At 37.2% G+C, this 16,363-nt stretch overlaps 2 protein-coding genes across 4 annotated transcripts in view; one reads left to right on the forward strand and one right to left on the reverse strand.

Annotated features, from left to right (window-relative positions):
* tsc22d1 (TSC22 domain family, member 1) overlaps nucleotides 1-10,242 on the forward strand; it is a 28,396-nt gene extending 18,154 nt beyond the window's left edge. The window contains exons 1-3 of one of the 3 annotated variants that reach the window (XM_055230649.1): nucleotides 705-1,005; nucleotides 7,557-7,608; nucleotides 8,732-10,242. In XM_055230649.1, the coding sequence (XP_055086624.1) occupies nucleotides 920-1,005; nucleotides 7,557-7,608; nucleotides 8,732-8,992 (399 nt within the window). In that variant the 5' untranslated portion in view covers nucleotides 705-919 and the 3' untranslated portion in view covers nucleotides 8,993-10,242. Of the gene's footprint in view, nucleotides 1-704; nucleotides 1,006-6,819; nucleotides 7,189-7,556; nucleotides 7,609-8,731 lie in introns of those variants that run through there. The other 2 variants (XM_033986592.2, XM_033986591.2) reach the window with 2 other exon arrangements.
* Nucleotides 10,243-10,747: 505 nt separating this feature from the next.
* Nucleotides 10,748-16,111, reverse strand: serp2 (stress-associated endoplasmic reticulum protein family member 2). The gene is made up of 3 exons (XM_033986594.2): nucleotides 15,957-16,111; nucleotides 12,831-12,903; nucleotides 10,748-11,726 (listed from the first exon to the last, which is right to left on the reverse strand). The coding sequence occupies exons 1-3, from the start codon at nucleotides 16,038-16,040 to the stop codon at nucleotides 11,686-11,688; spliced, it is 198 nt and encodes a 65-aa protein (XP_033842485.1). The 5' UTR covers nucleotides 16,041-16,111; the 3' UTR covers nucleotides 10,748-11,685.
* Between the last annotated feature and the right edge of the window lie 252 nt (nucleotides 16,112-16,363).

Here is a 16,363-nt window from a genome sequence, read left to right on the forward strand (position 1 = left end):
TTACTTTATTTTAGGTTCTTCCAATTTGTACATTTAAAGTTGTATTTGGCAACATCTCATAATAAACAAATGTTATCATAAATTGGAATATACTAATCTAACAACAGTTTTATAATACATTGAATTTGTAGTTATAACACATGACTACTTTTTAATCAGTATTGTTGTCTTTAAATATGAGCTCTTTCATTCATTTTGTAGAAATAAAAATTTAATCTTATTAAGACTAAAACATTAACATCCATATAGTATGGAAAATTTTAAGTTGGAAAATACTTGCTAGTGTTCTTGTTGATGACATATTTTCTAAGCACATGCAATTGTCCAAGTTATTGTACAGAGAAATTCCAAGGCTGGCCACAGTAGTGTAAAAATCTAAAAAAAAAAAGAAAAAAAAAATCTATAATATGGGACATTTAAAACACTATTACTACTATTCATGGAATTCAACTTCCTCTAATGTAACATTTTGAGGACTTTTTTCCATTCAAAAGATGTAATATATTTTTTATTAATTGCTATGGTAATAATCCCAATTTTTCATAATTTTGAAACCCATAGATGGGTCTTGGTGCTGCTATAGAGCTCAGAGCAGGAGATCACTGGGGCACATACTAATGACTGTTGATGGTTTATGTAACTGTGTCACATGACCTCGCGTCACTCCCGCCCTGCTCCTGTCTCCTCTGTTCACCCAACCAGCCATTCAAATAGATTATAAAGATGAGCAGGCATATACAACTCATCATTAGCTTTATGTGTAGCCTTAGCCAAATGGAACTTCCATAACTACTGCTAGATGTGTGCTTGAATGCATTTATAGACAGCGACCTAGATTTTGGCTTTTAAATTGGGGAGTAGACAAAGCAAAGACGATTACTCTAAAACTACTGTTACTTGACTCTTGACAAAGGGGCCGATGAGAGTACGGGGGGTACGGGTGCAGGGCCATGACGAGATGACCATGAAGCTTCTGTTTCGGGAGCTGGAACAACATCTCAAAAGGTAAACTGAAAATGGGGCATCTCGTTGAAAAGGGGGGATTCAGCAGGCCTTGTGCATGTATGTGTTGATGTCAGTTACTTAGCATAGTGTACCGTATTTTGGGCGATGTGTGTTAATAATTTGTGGGTACTTTTTTTAATCTAATCTAATGGACATTGTTAATCTGTCTAATGTAATTGTGGTAGTGCTCTATGACTAAGGACAAAGGCAGTATTTTGCTTTGTTGAAAATGCCCTAGTTTATAAAGGGGTACTTGGGGAACACTGAAAGAGACAGTGTGCTCTACTTCAAAATAGTTGAAATAGACTTAAGTAAAATGAATTATTTAAAAATAAATGGAAATGACTATATTAACTTCATTAAAAAAAACTATATATATCCCAAAATCTATATATATAAAATCTGAATTAAATACTTCTCTTACTTTCCAATGTGCATTCACATTTTGCATTCAGCTGAAATTTCCAAGTTACAAAATGTTTCAAATGATACCTTTCTCATTATTTCAAGTCACTCAAATAACACGTGATTTATTAAAGTAGTTTTAAGTTTATATTTTATTTAGCCTGCCTGTTGTTCTTTGACTTGGTACTTAAGATCTATTTCTCAGCAGTTGGTCTACTTTTCTTTTGACTCTTGTTTGAAGACAGGCCATCCCCTGCCAGTCCTCTGTGCACTTTGTGTTTCTAAATATGTCCCACCATAAAGGACAGTTTTATTCCTGAAGCGCCGCTGTTGTTGACGCTGGTTATTTGGGTCTAGGTAATTGGTTAAATCCTCTTGCAGTCAAAGAGGAGACCGGAAGGCTTAGATTGTCTTAAAGCGGGTTAAAAAAAGGACTACAACCTTCACGTAATAATGGGATCTGAAGGAAAACTAAATGTATTAACAAGAGTTGATTTGTGGACCTTAAAATAGTATTATAACGATGCTCTGTGATTATTTTGAGAAGCCATGCAATGGACTTGTACAAAAAAATAAAAACTTTCCCTGACACATTATTGATATCGAGTAGTAGATGTCATTAGTAAGGTACCGGTAATTAAGAAAAGTGTATGAAAGATGTTAAAAGAATATTTAACTTATTTAGCTTATGCATTTATCCATTATCGTGTGTTTTAATTGCTAAAAAATATATTAAAATATTCTGGCCCCTCCACAGATCTGACCTCTAACTTTGCCTGGTTGGGCTGCATAGTGCACTCATTTTCTTTTACCAGCCAGAATGTTATTTCAATTTTGTCTGCGACGGTGAATATTTGTGGGCTGTACTGTTACTGTATAAATTTTCCCCAGTGAAGATCGCGTTAAGCAGTGCAAATGATAAATCATAATAACTGAGAAATGCTTGCTAAAGAGTTAGAAAACATGTTGCAATTGTAGGTAACCATTTTGTAATTCCTAATCACGCCTTCTCTTCCTATGGATTTCAGCTTCCTGTTATATGCTGAGCTATATAATATAATAAAAGATATAATATTTGGTTTTGAATCATGAATTACTATGGCAATGGTCATAAAGCTTATTGGATATTTAGCCATAGGTGCGTCTTTCAAAAACCACTGAACAGAATCGACTTCCTGAAAGAAGTTTCCAGTTTTCCACTAATGTCTCAAACACACATGTGAGAGCCGCCAAAGCCAATAAAAGCACTTTTGGACCTGCAGGTCTTTTTGGCAAAGGCCTGGAGTTTATATTATATATGACATTAGCCCGCCTTTTCCGCTTGTGGTTAAGAAGCAGCGTTCACACTTGCAGAAGAATGGGCAGTTTGTAATAAACTGATTTTAGATAGACATTAGATTCTAAGTGTTAAAGAAAGGTCTTTTATTGACTTGCTATTTCTTTGCTTAGAATGTTTCAGTGTCATTAACCATTCGATTTCGTAATATAAAATGATAAAAGGCAGAACCAGGCCTGCCACGATAATTATTATATCGACTTACTCTTCAATATATAAAAGCTGAAACAATATATTTTGCAGCTCAGTATTTATAGTATGTACAATTTCTTTGTAAAAGTGGGGAGATTTGGAGTAGTTTTGTAGTAGTTTCAATATTGTTATCACAGTATATCTCTGTAGCAATATATCACGCTTCAAAATGTATTATCGGGACAGGGCTAGGCATAAGGGTCTAGATAAATATGGGGTTCTTATGGGTTCATAGTGGTTAAATCTGTTTGCATCAATAGTCAAGCTCTCTTTCTAGTTAAGTGTTTATAATTGTAATGCCATGTTCCTAGAAACTCTTGGGTTGCTGGTCGATTGTGTGTTTGCTAAACACCAATTGCCTAATAGTCCACAATAATACTAAACATCATCATGACATAACCTGTCCAATGAAGAATGCCATTGACTCTCTGAACTCTAAAGACTTCATTTCTTACATTTTTTGTGTAATTTGGCTGCCCCCTTGACCTTCAAATCATCAATGTGAAACAGTTGTATGGCGATTTGGCAGATGTTTGTCGGATTCCCTTCTCTGACAAATATTTCAACACTGCGCCACTGCCACCCTCTCCCAGGTCTTATTGTTGGTTTTATTGACTGTTGACAGTTGGAAATGACTGACTCCATGTCTTTTAAAATGTTATCAGTTGGACAGGTCCCTGCATATCTGAAATTGCAATATTGTAAAAAATTCCAAAAAGTATGTCATAAAAGTACAACTCATACTTTGTGAAAATGTGAATCTCATGTCACCAAATCATTATCATCCCTAATTATTTCACATGCTACTGAACATAATGTTATTGAAGGATGTCCTTGTTGCAGACTGACAGGAGGTGAGTGGGTGTTGGCTGCAGGATAGTGGAGTTCTTAGTCATAATCTGAGGCTTTGGTTGTATCAGTGCAGTGAGAGAGTGGTCTTTGAGTTTGTTTGTGTGTGGGTGTGTTTTGGGAAGGAGGTGCTGAGCGGGACGTGTGTAGGAGCAGTTTTCAGGTGTGCCCCGATACTCCTCTCCTGTCATGGTGATGAGAAAGCAGTTTGGGTTGTTTTTGTGTGCACCTTTGTGTGACCTTTTGATAGGGCTGTAGTAGTATTTTTTACATATAGATTTAGTTGCTTTGATATGCCTTTTTCTGGGTGGGAAAAATATAACATGGAATTTAGTAATTGTAGTAGTACTAGTGGTACACAACATTTACTGTCATTGATGCTGACTACTACTGCTAATACAAATACTACAACATTTACTACTAGTACTAAGGCTCTGTATTGGAGTTATTATTATGACTGCTACTTGTAGTAGTAGCATAGTAGCAGCAACAGCAGTAGTGGCAATGGTACAAGACTTACTACTATTACTACAACTACTGCTAATAATACTACAAATAAAGCTACTATTAGAGCTACTACTACAACTTATCAATATTACTACTGCTTCTGCTACAAGTTCCACCAGTGCTGTTTTTGCTTTCCAAACTTCCACAATTATTTCCTGTAGAAATGCCACCAATATCACAAATATTACTGCTACTAATAAAGTCTTCAGCCTCTTTAGTTTTATCAAAAAGGATTTCCTCTCAATTGTGCCACTTCCATGACAAAAGAACACAGTGTATTGGCCATTAAAACACTCAAATGCTAGACCAGGGGTCGGCAACCCACAGCTCTGGAGCCACATGCGGCTCTTTCATCCTTATAATTTATTTTCCCAAGCCACGCGAAACCGCAGTAGAAGTATTTAATTGAAGGGTATTTTAATTGTGTTACTTCTTTTTTTTTTATATAGTTCTAAATTGGAAGATTTTTGTGATCTTGAAATATTAAAATAAAATAATATTTTATCATTTTTCGTCACTCAAAATAAGTGTCACTCGTGGAAGCCGGTATACCGGTGCATATATACAGTCCTGCGTAAAGATGAAACTGACTTCGTACAGCCCTGATTTGCAGACACTGTGTGCTGAGGTTCAGAAGCAGAAGTCCCATTAACCAGGTAAAATAAATATTTATGCAGATATTTTTATAAGCAACACACTATAGTTGTTTATGCAAAGTGTAAAGCTAAAAAAAAAAATGCAGTGTTATCTTCATTTTAGATGTCAAAAAGTATATGCAGCTCCCAGTGTTTTTTTCTGTGGAAACGAGGTCCAAATGGCTCTTTGGGTGTTAAAGGTTGCTGACCCCTGTGCTAGACACACACCAACAACTTGTGTATTGAATTTAAATGCAAAGTTATGCACATGTCGGCTACTATTCTATTAAGGCAATCTGAAATTTTTGAACAAACAGTGATTTTATTTCTGCTTTATAATCAGATCCACTGTTTTTAATGAAGCCTAGCATATAATTAAATATATACATACACTTGTACACACAACATCAAAATTGAGACTTAAACAGGACTAAACCAGGACAAAGATGCAATGTTTTTTAATTTACTACTAATTATAAGTAGTATTAGATTATTTTAAGGTACTCTTTTGTGGCACTGTCTGCTTTCACATCTTAAAGCTTATTACAGGTTATAGGCTCCTTCAGTTCTGGTATCATGTTAGGACAAGTCCCTCCATGCCCCCTCTCCTTTCTCTCTGTCCACTGTCTCTGCACTGTCAGTCCAAAGGATTTACATTGTCCTAAATACGCAAGAAGTCCACCTCTAGTATGGCTATAGATTAAGTGAAAGCCTTTTTACTGTAATACAATTGTAATGGATGCTTTTCAAATTAAAATGTTCACTTTCTTCTGTTATAATATATCAGTAGTATGTATTTATTTTGGCCAGTTAGTAACTTTTAGTTAAGATGATAAACAAAAGTATACATTTTATGCCAATTTCAGCTTGATATTACAATTCACTGGGGGCCACTATTTTTTGTCTTCTACAGAAAACACTGCATTTCTTTCTTGCAAGCTTTGCGTTGCTATTCACATGTAGCCCGCACGGGGGCCCCCTAACCTCATTGCTTTACTCTACAGTTGTTGCACGTGCGTGGAGCTCAGCAGTGACCGCTTGCTCCACTTAATTAAAATGTTAATAGTTCAAAGACTTAACCGCGTTATGGATATTAGTTAGCGTGTAGCTTGTGTTTTAAGTCCAAAAAGCACATAAAAAAAAAAAAAAAAAAATTACCAAAAGATAAAATTAAATTAAATGAAAAAAAAAAATAAAATATATATATATATATATATAGGTCTTGTGATCATTAGTTGCCACATGAATGACTAGCCCTGAACAAATTCTCAAACTTTATTTTATTTTATTTTTTATTGGAAAAATGACAAATGTACTTCCAGAAACGGGGGTGGTCGGTGATTGTTGAGCTCCATTTGATATAACATCTTGATTAATCTACTTTACAATTGTCTTTTTGCGCCATCTCCGTTACTGGGGCTGCACGTGTAGATTTATGACATTCTCAGTTGTGTATTATTGAAAAACGTGTTCTGTAAATTTAACCCTAGAGGCTTGTTTTCTACTGTCTTTTGTCCCATTGGAGTTAATCATTACCTGCAGCGGTAATAGAAATCAATGTTTTAATTTAGTAGATTAGATGAATTCCGATGAGCCAGCCAGGGCAACGCTAGCACAACACCACAGTCCCAGCAGTCCCAAGGTTAATTTATAGTCTTGTGTGCCCTGCCCGGCCGATCCTCTGCTTGTTTTCGAGTACTACGGCTCTTTCTTCTTCCTTTCTATCCGGTTTTCCCCGGTTTAATCCAACCTCTGCTGTGTTCCCTCGAATATTTTATGCAAAACTGCGTCAGCTGAGGGCCAGGTAGGGGCGTTCCCGCATAGATTACGCAAATGAGCCCGGTCTGCGCCAATGGGAAGCCTCGGTTGCGGTTGTGCTCTCTGGTTTATATTATGCAGCCTTGTCCTAAACCGCAGATCCTCCAGAGTAGAGCCGATATGAGCTGACCTTGGTGGGGTGTTTGTGCCGCTGGTCTCGGTACATTGGCTTGTAGTTTTGGATATTTTTATAAGGAAAGCGGGTCGTTTGGATGCGGCTTTCGGCTCGGGGAGAGGAGCTGATCTTGCCGCGGGAGGAGGTCGACTCAGAAAGGGGCTTTTTGTCGCTGCGGGCTCGGGTAAAAGGATGAGCAGCATGAACGCTCCGTGCTATTCCGTGGCGATGGATCTAGGCGTTTGCCAGCTGAGAAATTTCAACTCCATTTCGTTTTTGTCGGCGTTGTTGAGCGCGGAGGGCTCACATCTCAAGCTTGAAAACAGGTAAAATGACAAAGAAAAGGCGGTGTAAGGAAACGAACCATTTGCTTTGGTGCTGTATACGGGCAGAGCTCCTTCACCTGCGGCATATTGTTACCGCAGACATGGATGCAGCTCAGTTTTTATATTAGGTTTCTGTAGTGGCTTGTGTGATGCTCCCAATCTCCACCGTTTTCCACAAAGACTCACAAAATGAATCCCGCTTTCTAGAAACATCCAGAAATACCTTTGATCTAGCTCCTCTACTGCCCAGGCGGCTTTTCCGTCATAAAAGAAAGAAAAAGGAAAAGCTAGTCTGATCCCGCAGGCCGTAGTTTTGTGGCACTGCTTGGCACGAGACGTTTCTATAATGTAATCTTTCTCTTTTACAGTTCATCTGGAGCCAGCGTTGTGGCCATAGACAACAAGATTGAACAAGCAATGGTGAGTGTCTTTACCTTTTTACTTTTGTTTTAATGTATTAATTTATAAGCAATACAGTTTTCATTAGTTTTCAAATTGTTAACCAAGGTTCTTAACATTTCATTGCATTTTACTCTTTACCCAATACAATGACATCGAGAGTCTATGTAAACTAACTAAAAAATCCCATTTTAAATATTTTACATTTTCCACGTGTTCTAATTGATTCATCTCATAATGGCCCTTTAGAAAAGACATTACTTTTCTACACTGGTTTTGTTTGGGCTTCCGTCAGCTCTGTTGCTAGGCAAACACAAGGCTCACACAGCTGTTAAAAATACTCCGCGCTCTGATTGGTTAATTTTTGTTTGTGGGTGGGACTATGACGTTTTTTCCGTATGTTGCGCTTTCGCTCTGTTTAATCATTCACAGCCTCCACAAAAAAACTGGAGGGGATTTTGGTCAAATTTATGGATCTTGGATCACAATATATAAATTGCTAATGTTTGACACTTATATTGTGCTTAAATTGCTTAAACTCTTGTGGTAATTTGTTATAGAGTAAAATGAATATAATGAAGGAACATTTCCAGAATTTGAAGCATTTGTATTTGCAATCATGTATTATTTTTATTATACCAAATTTGCTGGAAGGTTTTTCTTGACCTAAAATCCACACATTTAAGTGAATTCACTCTAGCTCCAAGTGAATTTTAATAATGTAGATAATGTAGTTCCATTTCTCGATGAGTGATATGTATAGTTTAAACTGTGAAAATAGCAAAAGATAGCAAAGTAAGGCTGTAAAATATACTCAATATACTCATCAAATTGAAATCACAATTTGAATAGTGATGGTCACAATTGCAAGGGCTTCCATTATTCACATAAACATAAATTGTCCGGTCTGAACCTTCTCCTGGGATTCTTTAGTATTAGTTTAGCAGTTCGCATTTCAAATGGTAATACTCCTGGACATGTTTAAAATGTGAACTTTTGAACAGAATCATACCATTGAAACAAATGGCTATCACAATGCTTCTCAGAAAAACAGTTAGATATTTTTCCAGAATTGTTCAGCCCTATAGCAAAGTCATATGAGTGCTTAAATAGATCTAATGTGTTATTTTGTGACTTCTCCCAGGACCTGGTGAAGAGCCATCTGATGTACGCTGTCCGTGAGGAGGTTGAGGTGCTGAAGGAGCAGATTAAAGAGCTGATCGAACGAAACTCACAACTGGAGCAGGAGAATACACTGCTCAAGACCCTGGCCAGCCCAGAGCAGATGGCCCAGTTTCAGGCCCAAGTCCAGACTGGCTCCCCTCCACCTGCGCCCACCTCCACTGTCCCGGGACCACCCATTCTCACGCAGCCCGCCTCGCACTCCTCCGGCCCCTCTGCGTAGCATGGGTACAGACTCATAGACTTTTTTTGTTTTGTTTTGCGCTCCAATACAGAGTCGCCCCTTGCCTATAACAGCATGAGTTTTTGTTTTGCTGTTATGACAAGATTTTTGCACATATTTATCTCAGAGGGGAGGTGACTTGCAGCAGTAGAGGTGACAATCTTGAATGCTGTATTACGACTGGGGTGGTTGGATTCCTGAGGAGAATAAACCCAACATTTTGCCAAAAAATACAAAAAAATTAACTACACAGACATATCAGCTCGAATGTCTTACTAAGATTAGTGACAACTTTAGGAATTCACTGTGCCTGCGCCTGGATTTTAAGAGATGTCGATTTCGCTGAGAAAGTAGAGGAGGTGTAGGATTGTAATGGTCAACAGCTTGCTCCATGATGTAAATACAACACTCTTTGGGCTATTGTTACAGAAAAGGAGAAGTCAGCCTTGTTAGAGTGACATATTGACGAATGTGATAATAAGACAAGCTCCCATCTGGAATGGGGTAGAAAAGCGGGGAGGATACTTTGAACAACACTATACTGGCAGCATTGATGATGTTACTTAAACTATATTGAGTTGGTCTGAGGAACAAAAAGGTTTCTTACGAAGATGAGGATAATCTATTTTCAGTATTTGACTTTGAATCTCCTCATTTGCCCTGCGACAAAAAGCTCAACGTTGCTGTTTTCTCAACCCTGAATTAAGTGGCATGTCATTTGAAACTATTGGTCAGGGTTGGGAGAGATATTGGGCTTTATGCTGCATATTTTTTGTTTCATTTTTACAGAAAAGAGTGATGGAAAGGAGGATAATGTATATTTCTGTACAGTGTAAGTACATTGTAATATAGTGAGGAGGGGGAGGAACAACAAATGATATTTAGGTCACGCAGATTTGAGCAGTAACATGGTCTAGCTCAGTCTGTGTCTATTTTTAATGCTGAATCTTCAGGACTGTCGATCTAAAAGGACTAGGTTATTTAAACTGCAGATATCTCACTACTGCAACATTTCCACTTTTACCGATGTAATGCACCTTTTTGTTTTTCTTTGACAGTGAATTCTGGATGAACCTTAACTGAAAAGATACCATGTTTTTTCTTTTTGTTTTGGTGTTATCAGTTGTATGCTCACGTTCTGTGCATGTCTCTGCTAAACCCGGATGAAGAAACTGTAACGTTCAAGCCACAAATGCACTTGACAGCTGCACTTCAAAACTTTCAATAAACGTGCTTCAAGAAGAATAATACCCCTGCCTCTGTTCTACTTATTTTGTATTGATAGAATTAGCTTTACAAATTATACATTTACAGAAACACTTTAGTTTAGGGGCCACATACTAACAGCTAACTAAAAGTAAAAAGCATAAGAACTTCCTAAAATCCCTCTTGTCCTAACTGTTCAGTAGCATTCTAGGCAACAGCTGCTTTTGTACATAGACTATAACCATAATAGGATTACTATATTTGCCTGTATTTTAAGTTAATGAAGGGAATCCACCTACACGCATGGTCCAAGGAGCACATGCAAACTCCGTATGCAGCAGGAATTAAATCTGGGTACCAGCAACATCTTTCTACAGGAAATGGTATTAACCTGTCAATTATGAAAAATAGGGTGAAGTCAGGACAGGTGGGCCACTTCTTAATATAGACCAATTAAACTGACTGCTGTAAATATCTTCCAAAAATCTATACTGCACCTTAAAGCTATGATTAAATAATGAAATCAGCCTTTCCATAAATGCTCTATATTTATTTGAAAAAGATAGCTTTGACACAACAATTATTTCCACAGATATGGCACATTGTCAGCAGGAATTGCATGCCGTCCAACACTCTCACCTCTTCATTCACACAAACACACAATAAAATAATGCACAAAGCCAGTGAAGAATGGGCATGATTATTGGTGGCGTGGTTTTTTGACTGTCCGTAGAAAAGCTGTCAGTACCACACACAGAGGTCCAGAAGAAGAGAGGGTGCAAAGCGTGTTCGATGATGGTAAAATTTCAGATGGAGGGCAGGGCCAGTGTAATCCTATTGGCGAGGCACTATTTTAAACAAAAAATCCACAAATGTTGAACTCAACGTAACAATTTTTGGTTTAAAAAAAGCCCCTCAAACTTCTTTATATTGTGGTTTAACGAGATGCTTTGTGTACTGCCTGAGTGAATAAAATCAACTTTTTGATCGAAAAAACAAGAAACCTTGACTATTCATGGGTGTCAGCTTCTGTTAGAGATGCTATTTTGAGGACTTTTGAAAATACAAAAAATACATTATTTTGTTTTAAATTGCTAATTGCCATGGCAGTGGTCCCAAGTATTTATCAGAATGAAATAAAACTAGTGGATAGTGTTATTATATTAGTGTTAGTTTTTGTTTCACATCAATAAGCCAAGTAAATACAGAGATATTAACCATAAACCAGGTCAAGAAAAGTTTTATTTTTAGCAGCATTTTCTGCCATAGCATTTTGACCTGCCCTCCATCTTTGTTTCAAACCGTCGGCCCTTATTAACGCTGTGACATCATGGTGAACAAATCCGGTTGGATGGGACAGGAGAATGGGTGGGTCTTGTGAGTCTGAGGTTGGTCCTCAAGGTTTGGGTTCAGTCTCTGGGCCTCTGGAGCAGAGGGGGGGGGGTGAGGGTGGGCCAGACGCAGAGAGGGGCATCAGGGGAGCGGGATCACATACCCATGCGAATGCTCTGAATGATCTGAAATATGGCTGCAAAGACAAAGGTAAGAAAGAAGGTTAGAAAATAATGCGTTGTTTATTAAAGGCCCTGTGCCCGATTTTTGTGTGTGTTAGCATGCTAGTTGTTATTAGCTTTACTGTCATGGCAAAACTGAGTTGTGAAAAGCGCTTATAAACTAATTGCAGTAAATAACTAGGATGCTTGAGATACATAAGGCAAGTGAGAAATAACTTTAGATCACAGCAAACTGTTTAAAGTCATCTAGTTATGTTTTTCATGTAAAAATCAGGTACCACACCTTTAATCGTCATATTTGTGAATTTATCTTTTTATTTTGTTTCCTTTTTTTAATAGAAACTCATATCATATCTGAGTGTTGTACTTTCCAAGTGTCTGGTCGTGACTCATGATTTAAGGCTGCTGGGCAGAACTCAAATGAATTGCAGAGTAACATAAAGTGTAATTTCTGTTTTTAAGTAATGCATTTTAAAAGTAGGAAATATGAGAACAACATTTAGGTACACTTTTATTTAGTTTTAGTCTTTCATTGGAAGACCTTGTTTTCACTTTTCATTTTTGTTTTGTTTATTTGTTTTTATTTTCTATGGGCACAATGAAGTGTATCTATTTTCAGTATAAGCAATTTCCCTAACAAACTGGTCAGGAATATAAAGGAGGTTGTTTCCCAAATAAACCAGGTAAAAACCAACAGTCTGCGCTTCTTGCCAACATCAGATTTATGGCTGCAATTAAAGCAAAGGAAAGTCTGCTTGACTTCGTCTGCTGCCTGGGCGTGACAATAACACCGGTCAACTAGACAAAACAGGTAAATTTATATTTTGGCTATAGTATAACACTTTAACTCAATAGTCTCTTTGTGCATTTTAAAAACAATACCTTTTACAGTAGTTCTTCTGTCATGTTGGTATATTGAAGACCTACAGAGTAATAATTATGGACAGAGGATAATTATGTAAATAAAACATGTATTTAGATGCAACGCAAGAAACGCAAATGCTGGATAAATAATAGGAAAGAATCTAATTGCCTTATAGCATTTGAAAAGAACCCATTCAACTGAAGTAAATTGCTCAAAGTAAGCAATGTGATTTTCAGTTCAAAGAGCTGCTCACCTGAGCCACACACAACAAACACAAAGAGGGCGAGGAGCCAGGGCCCGACTGGATATTTCTCCTCCTGCGGCCTCTGGGCAAAAAACAAACAAACATATACAATATACTTAATTTCATTCACGCCAGGTTTAAGTCATCATCACCATAATGTTTAGTCTGTGGTTTAGTCTGCAAAACAGGTATGTCACAATCTCAAAATAGTGTGTAGATTACATTTCAGATTAGACCTCATCCATCCAGATTTTTCTAAAACAATTATTCTATCCTAAACAGATTAACCATTTTGCTTCCAGTTTATTCAGTTTTTGAAATAGTTTAGTTGTAAGTATTTAGTATTTGAAGTAATTTAATAATCAAACAATTGTTATACCCAGACTCCAAAACATGACTCAGAAAAAGCAGACATATTACATAAAAATGTCATGAAAAACATCTGTAAATTTCATGTTAATAAATGTGTTAATAATATACTCATCAGTACTACAAATGTTGTTAAAAAAATAGTTAGGTGCAGTCGTAGTTTAATCAGTGTGAGCATTTTTATTCATCTTAATCTAATTCTCTATAAAACTTGACAAAAACAGCAAGTTATTCCTATTAGGCTGAACTTACAGGCAATCAAGTTATCAGAAGAGTCAATTCCAGTCCAAATACCAACATATCAGGAATATTTATGTATTTTATCAAGTAAAAGCAGCGATAGTACATATTGCAACACGTCTCTGCTGCTGATAACATCCACAAAAACAACTTTGGGATAACACAGTTCAATAACACACCAAAACAAGCACAGACTTTCCACACAGAGATTTGGGAATGAGTGAGAGAAGACTTGGGCCTGGACAGATTTTGGGAGCACCCTTGATTCCCACAGGATGAGCTCATGACATACAGTCTATGGGTGGTGAGTGACAAACTAATATGACACACAAAATTTCCTGAAGTTGTTTTGTTTAGTCAGCAATAAAACTTCATACTCTGTGTGGTTGGCTGCATGGTTCACCTCATTCAGAGATACAGTAGGACTTGCACATCACTAAAATTGACAACAGCAAAACCATTTGAAGACAATAAGAGAAATGACATCAGGTGTTATAGGGCTGTAGTCAACTCAAGAAATTATTGTTCAACTAAAGACATTTAATCATCTTAACAGTGGCACGGCGCTGGCAGATGTTCTGAAGATCATTAGGATCTTGCATGAAAACAACTAGGTATATAGAGCAGTACTAGTAAACAGCATCTGCAAGTGAAAAGGCACATTAAACTGTCCAGTCACTAATGCTAACTTCAGCTAAAAACTCCATGCATTAAATCCATATAATACTAATAAAACAATTAGTGGACTAACACAAAATTTAGTTGACTAATGATGCATTCACACTTAGTTGACTAATGATGCATAGGCCACATCAAAAAATGGGACTAAACCTGGAACTAGACTTTAAAGCAGTTCTGCTTGTGTACAAGTCTCTCTGTGGCCAAGCACCAAGTACATCTCCCACATGTTAGTGTCATCTCACACTCTGAGGACTTCAGGGACCGGCCTCCTGCTAGTGCCCAGAGTTAGGACTAAACATGGGGAATCAGCATTTCAGTTTTATGCAGCTAAAACCTGGAACAGTCTTCCTAAAGATGTGAGACAGGCCTCTACTTTGACAATGTTTAAATCCAGGCTCAAAACTGTTCTGTTTAGCTGTGGATATGACTGAAAGGTTTTTATTCTGCACTCTTCTATTTTAATGTTCATTTTATGATGATTATTTATGTTTTGATTTGCTTGTATTGTGATTGTAATGTCTTTCTTATTCTGTGCTATACAAATGCCTTGCCTTGCCTGGACTAATTAAACCTGGACTAGAACAGGACCAAACCAACTCAAAATTAGGACTAAACTGAGCTCAAACCAGGACCAAATCATGACTGAGAACACACCCTAAGATATGACCAACCAATCAACTAAATACTGATATCCAGAATTAACAATTTAATCAAATACAATTCAATTCCATATTTTTCCCCTTTTCTTTTAAATCTGAAGTAATTCCAAGTACCCCCTGTTAAGTGCTCAATGTACCCCCAGAAGTTTCTGTACCACTAGTTGTGAAACACTGAACTAATGTGTAATTCTGTAAAGAAATTGCAAATGTTTTTTCCCATACAAATACAATCAAATGACGGTGCAAGAATGTCACAAAACATCCCGTTTCCATGCCCACACACGCATTGTTGTTTACAGACAGTATGAGATGATGTCACTCTCTCAGATGGGGACAGGAGAAGTTGTGAGTGAGCTTATGGTATTCATCCGAAATGTGCTCATATATATTTGTATCGTGGTTAAGGTTCAAGTAAGTGGTCAATAAGAATTAAACAAAAAACTCAAAAGTGTGAAAATATCACTTTATACCTCTTTTCAGGTTTGTTGCATTTTTATTTGACACAATACAATATAAAGACTAGATATAGATGCAAATCCTGACCATTCTCCTGCAAGATCAAACCAAGTACCCTTTCCTTTTATGTGCTCAAACCAGTTTCCAAGTAGCCTTTTAATGAATGGAGATATTGACAGTCTATATATACTGTTTGTATACGCTTAGTTACAGAAGTACTAACACTGGCTAATAACAAAAATCTACATAAAATCATCCTAAACATAAATATAAATAAACATGTTGAGTAACTGTGTAATTAGGATCCATGAGCCACCTCTAAAGAGAAGTGGTTCATGGATCATATGGTCACTCTAACGTGCAATGATGTCATATCTTTACTATTTTTTCATATTAGTTTAGTGGCTTTAATCTTCAATCTGAACACCCCTAATTATCAACTATGTTCTCCCCATCACTGTTACACTGTCACAGCCCTACACAGCGGTATCATCTTTAAACTTGCACTGTGCCCTACGGAGGGCGGGGGATCCTCTGCTCCTGTCACACAACATTAGCATCTTTGTCTTATTTTTAACATATGCTCCCGCATTTATAATAAACACCCATGACTCACACTATACACGAGATATGTGTACGGAATAGCGGCATTTAGCTGAGGTCCTATGGTGTGAACGTCACCTATGTGGGCTCATTTCATGCTGGCATCTTCAGTGTGCTCACCACTCACCAGCGTCTTGGCTACGTTTCCTCTTTGCGTTATGTTCTTGCTGTGTTTTTCGTTGGCCATGCGGATCCTTTGTTTTGCCACCATCTTCCGAAATAAAGCCGGCTACCCTGGATGAACAAATTAATGTGTTTTTTTTGCCTGTTATTTGCTCAAGCCGGAGAAGCAAGGCGTCGTGTCAAGTAAACAAAACGTAGCAACCACCACACCGGAAGTGACCTTTACCGCTATCATATTGGGGATATAAACTTATTTTTAGAGGATATATTTTAATCTGTCAGTTTACTTTGTTTATATGACAAATAATGCACAAAAAAGTGGAACTTACATTAAGTAATATAATTCAAATTTAACTTATTTATTAATTCTCTTTTACGGTGAAGAGTAAAACCGGAAGTATTATGCTACAC

This window comes from Periophthalmus magnuspinnatus, chromosome 21 (assembly GCF_009829125.3).
Source record: "Periophthalmus magnuspinnatus isolate fPerMag1 chromosome 21, fPerMag1.2.pri, whole genome shotgun sequence".
NCBI classification, from domain to species: Eukaryota; Metazoa; Chordata; class Actinopteri; order Gobiiformes; family Gobiidae; genus Periophthalmus; species Periophthalmus magnuspinnatus.

Excerpts from the sequence above, each read along its gene's own strand:
- serp2 (XM_033986594.2), bottom strand. The coding sequence starts at position 16,040 with ATGGTGGCAAAACAAAGGATCCGCATGGCCAACGAAAAACACAGCAAG. Across the intron at positions 12,904-15,956 it reads GAAACGTAGCCAAGACGCTG|AGGCCGCAGGAGGAGAAATA; the intron begins GTGAGTGGTGAG and ends TTTTTTGCCCAG. Across the intron at positions 11,727-12,830 it reads GTTTGTTGTGTGTGGCTCAG|CCATATTTCAGATCATTCAG; the intron begins GTGAGCAGCTCT and ends TTGTCTTTGCAG.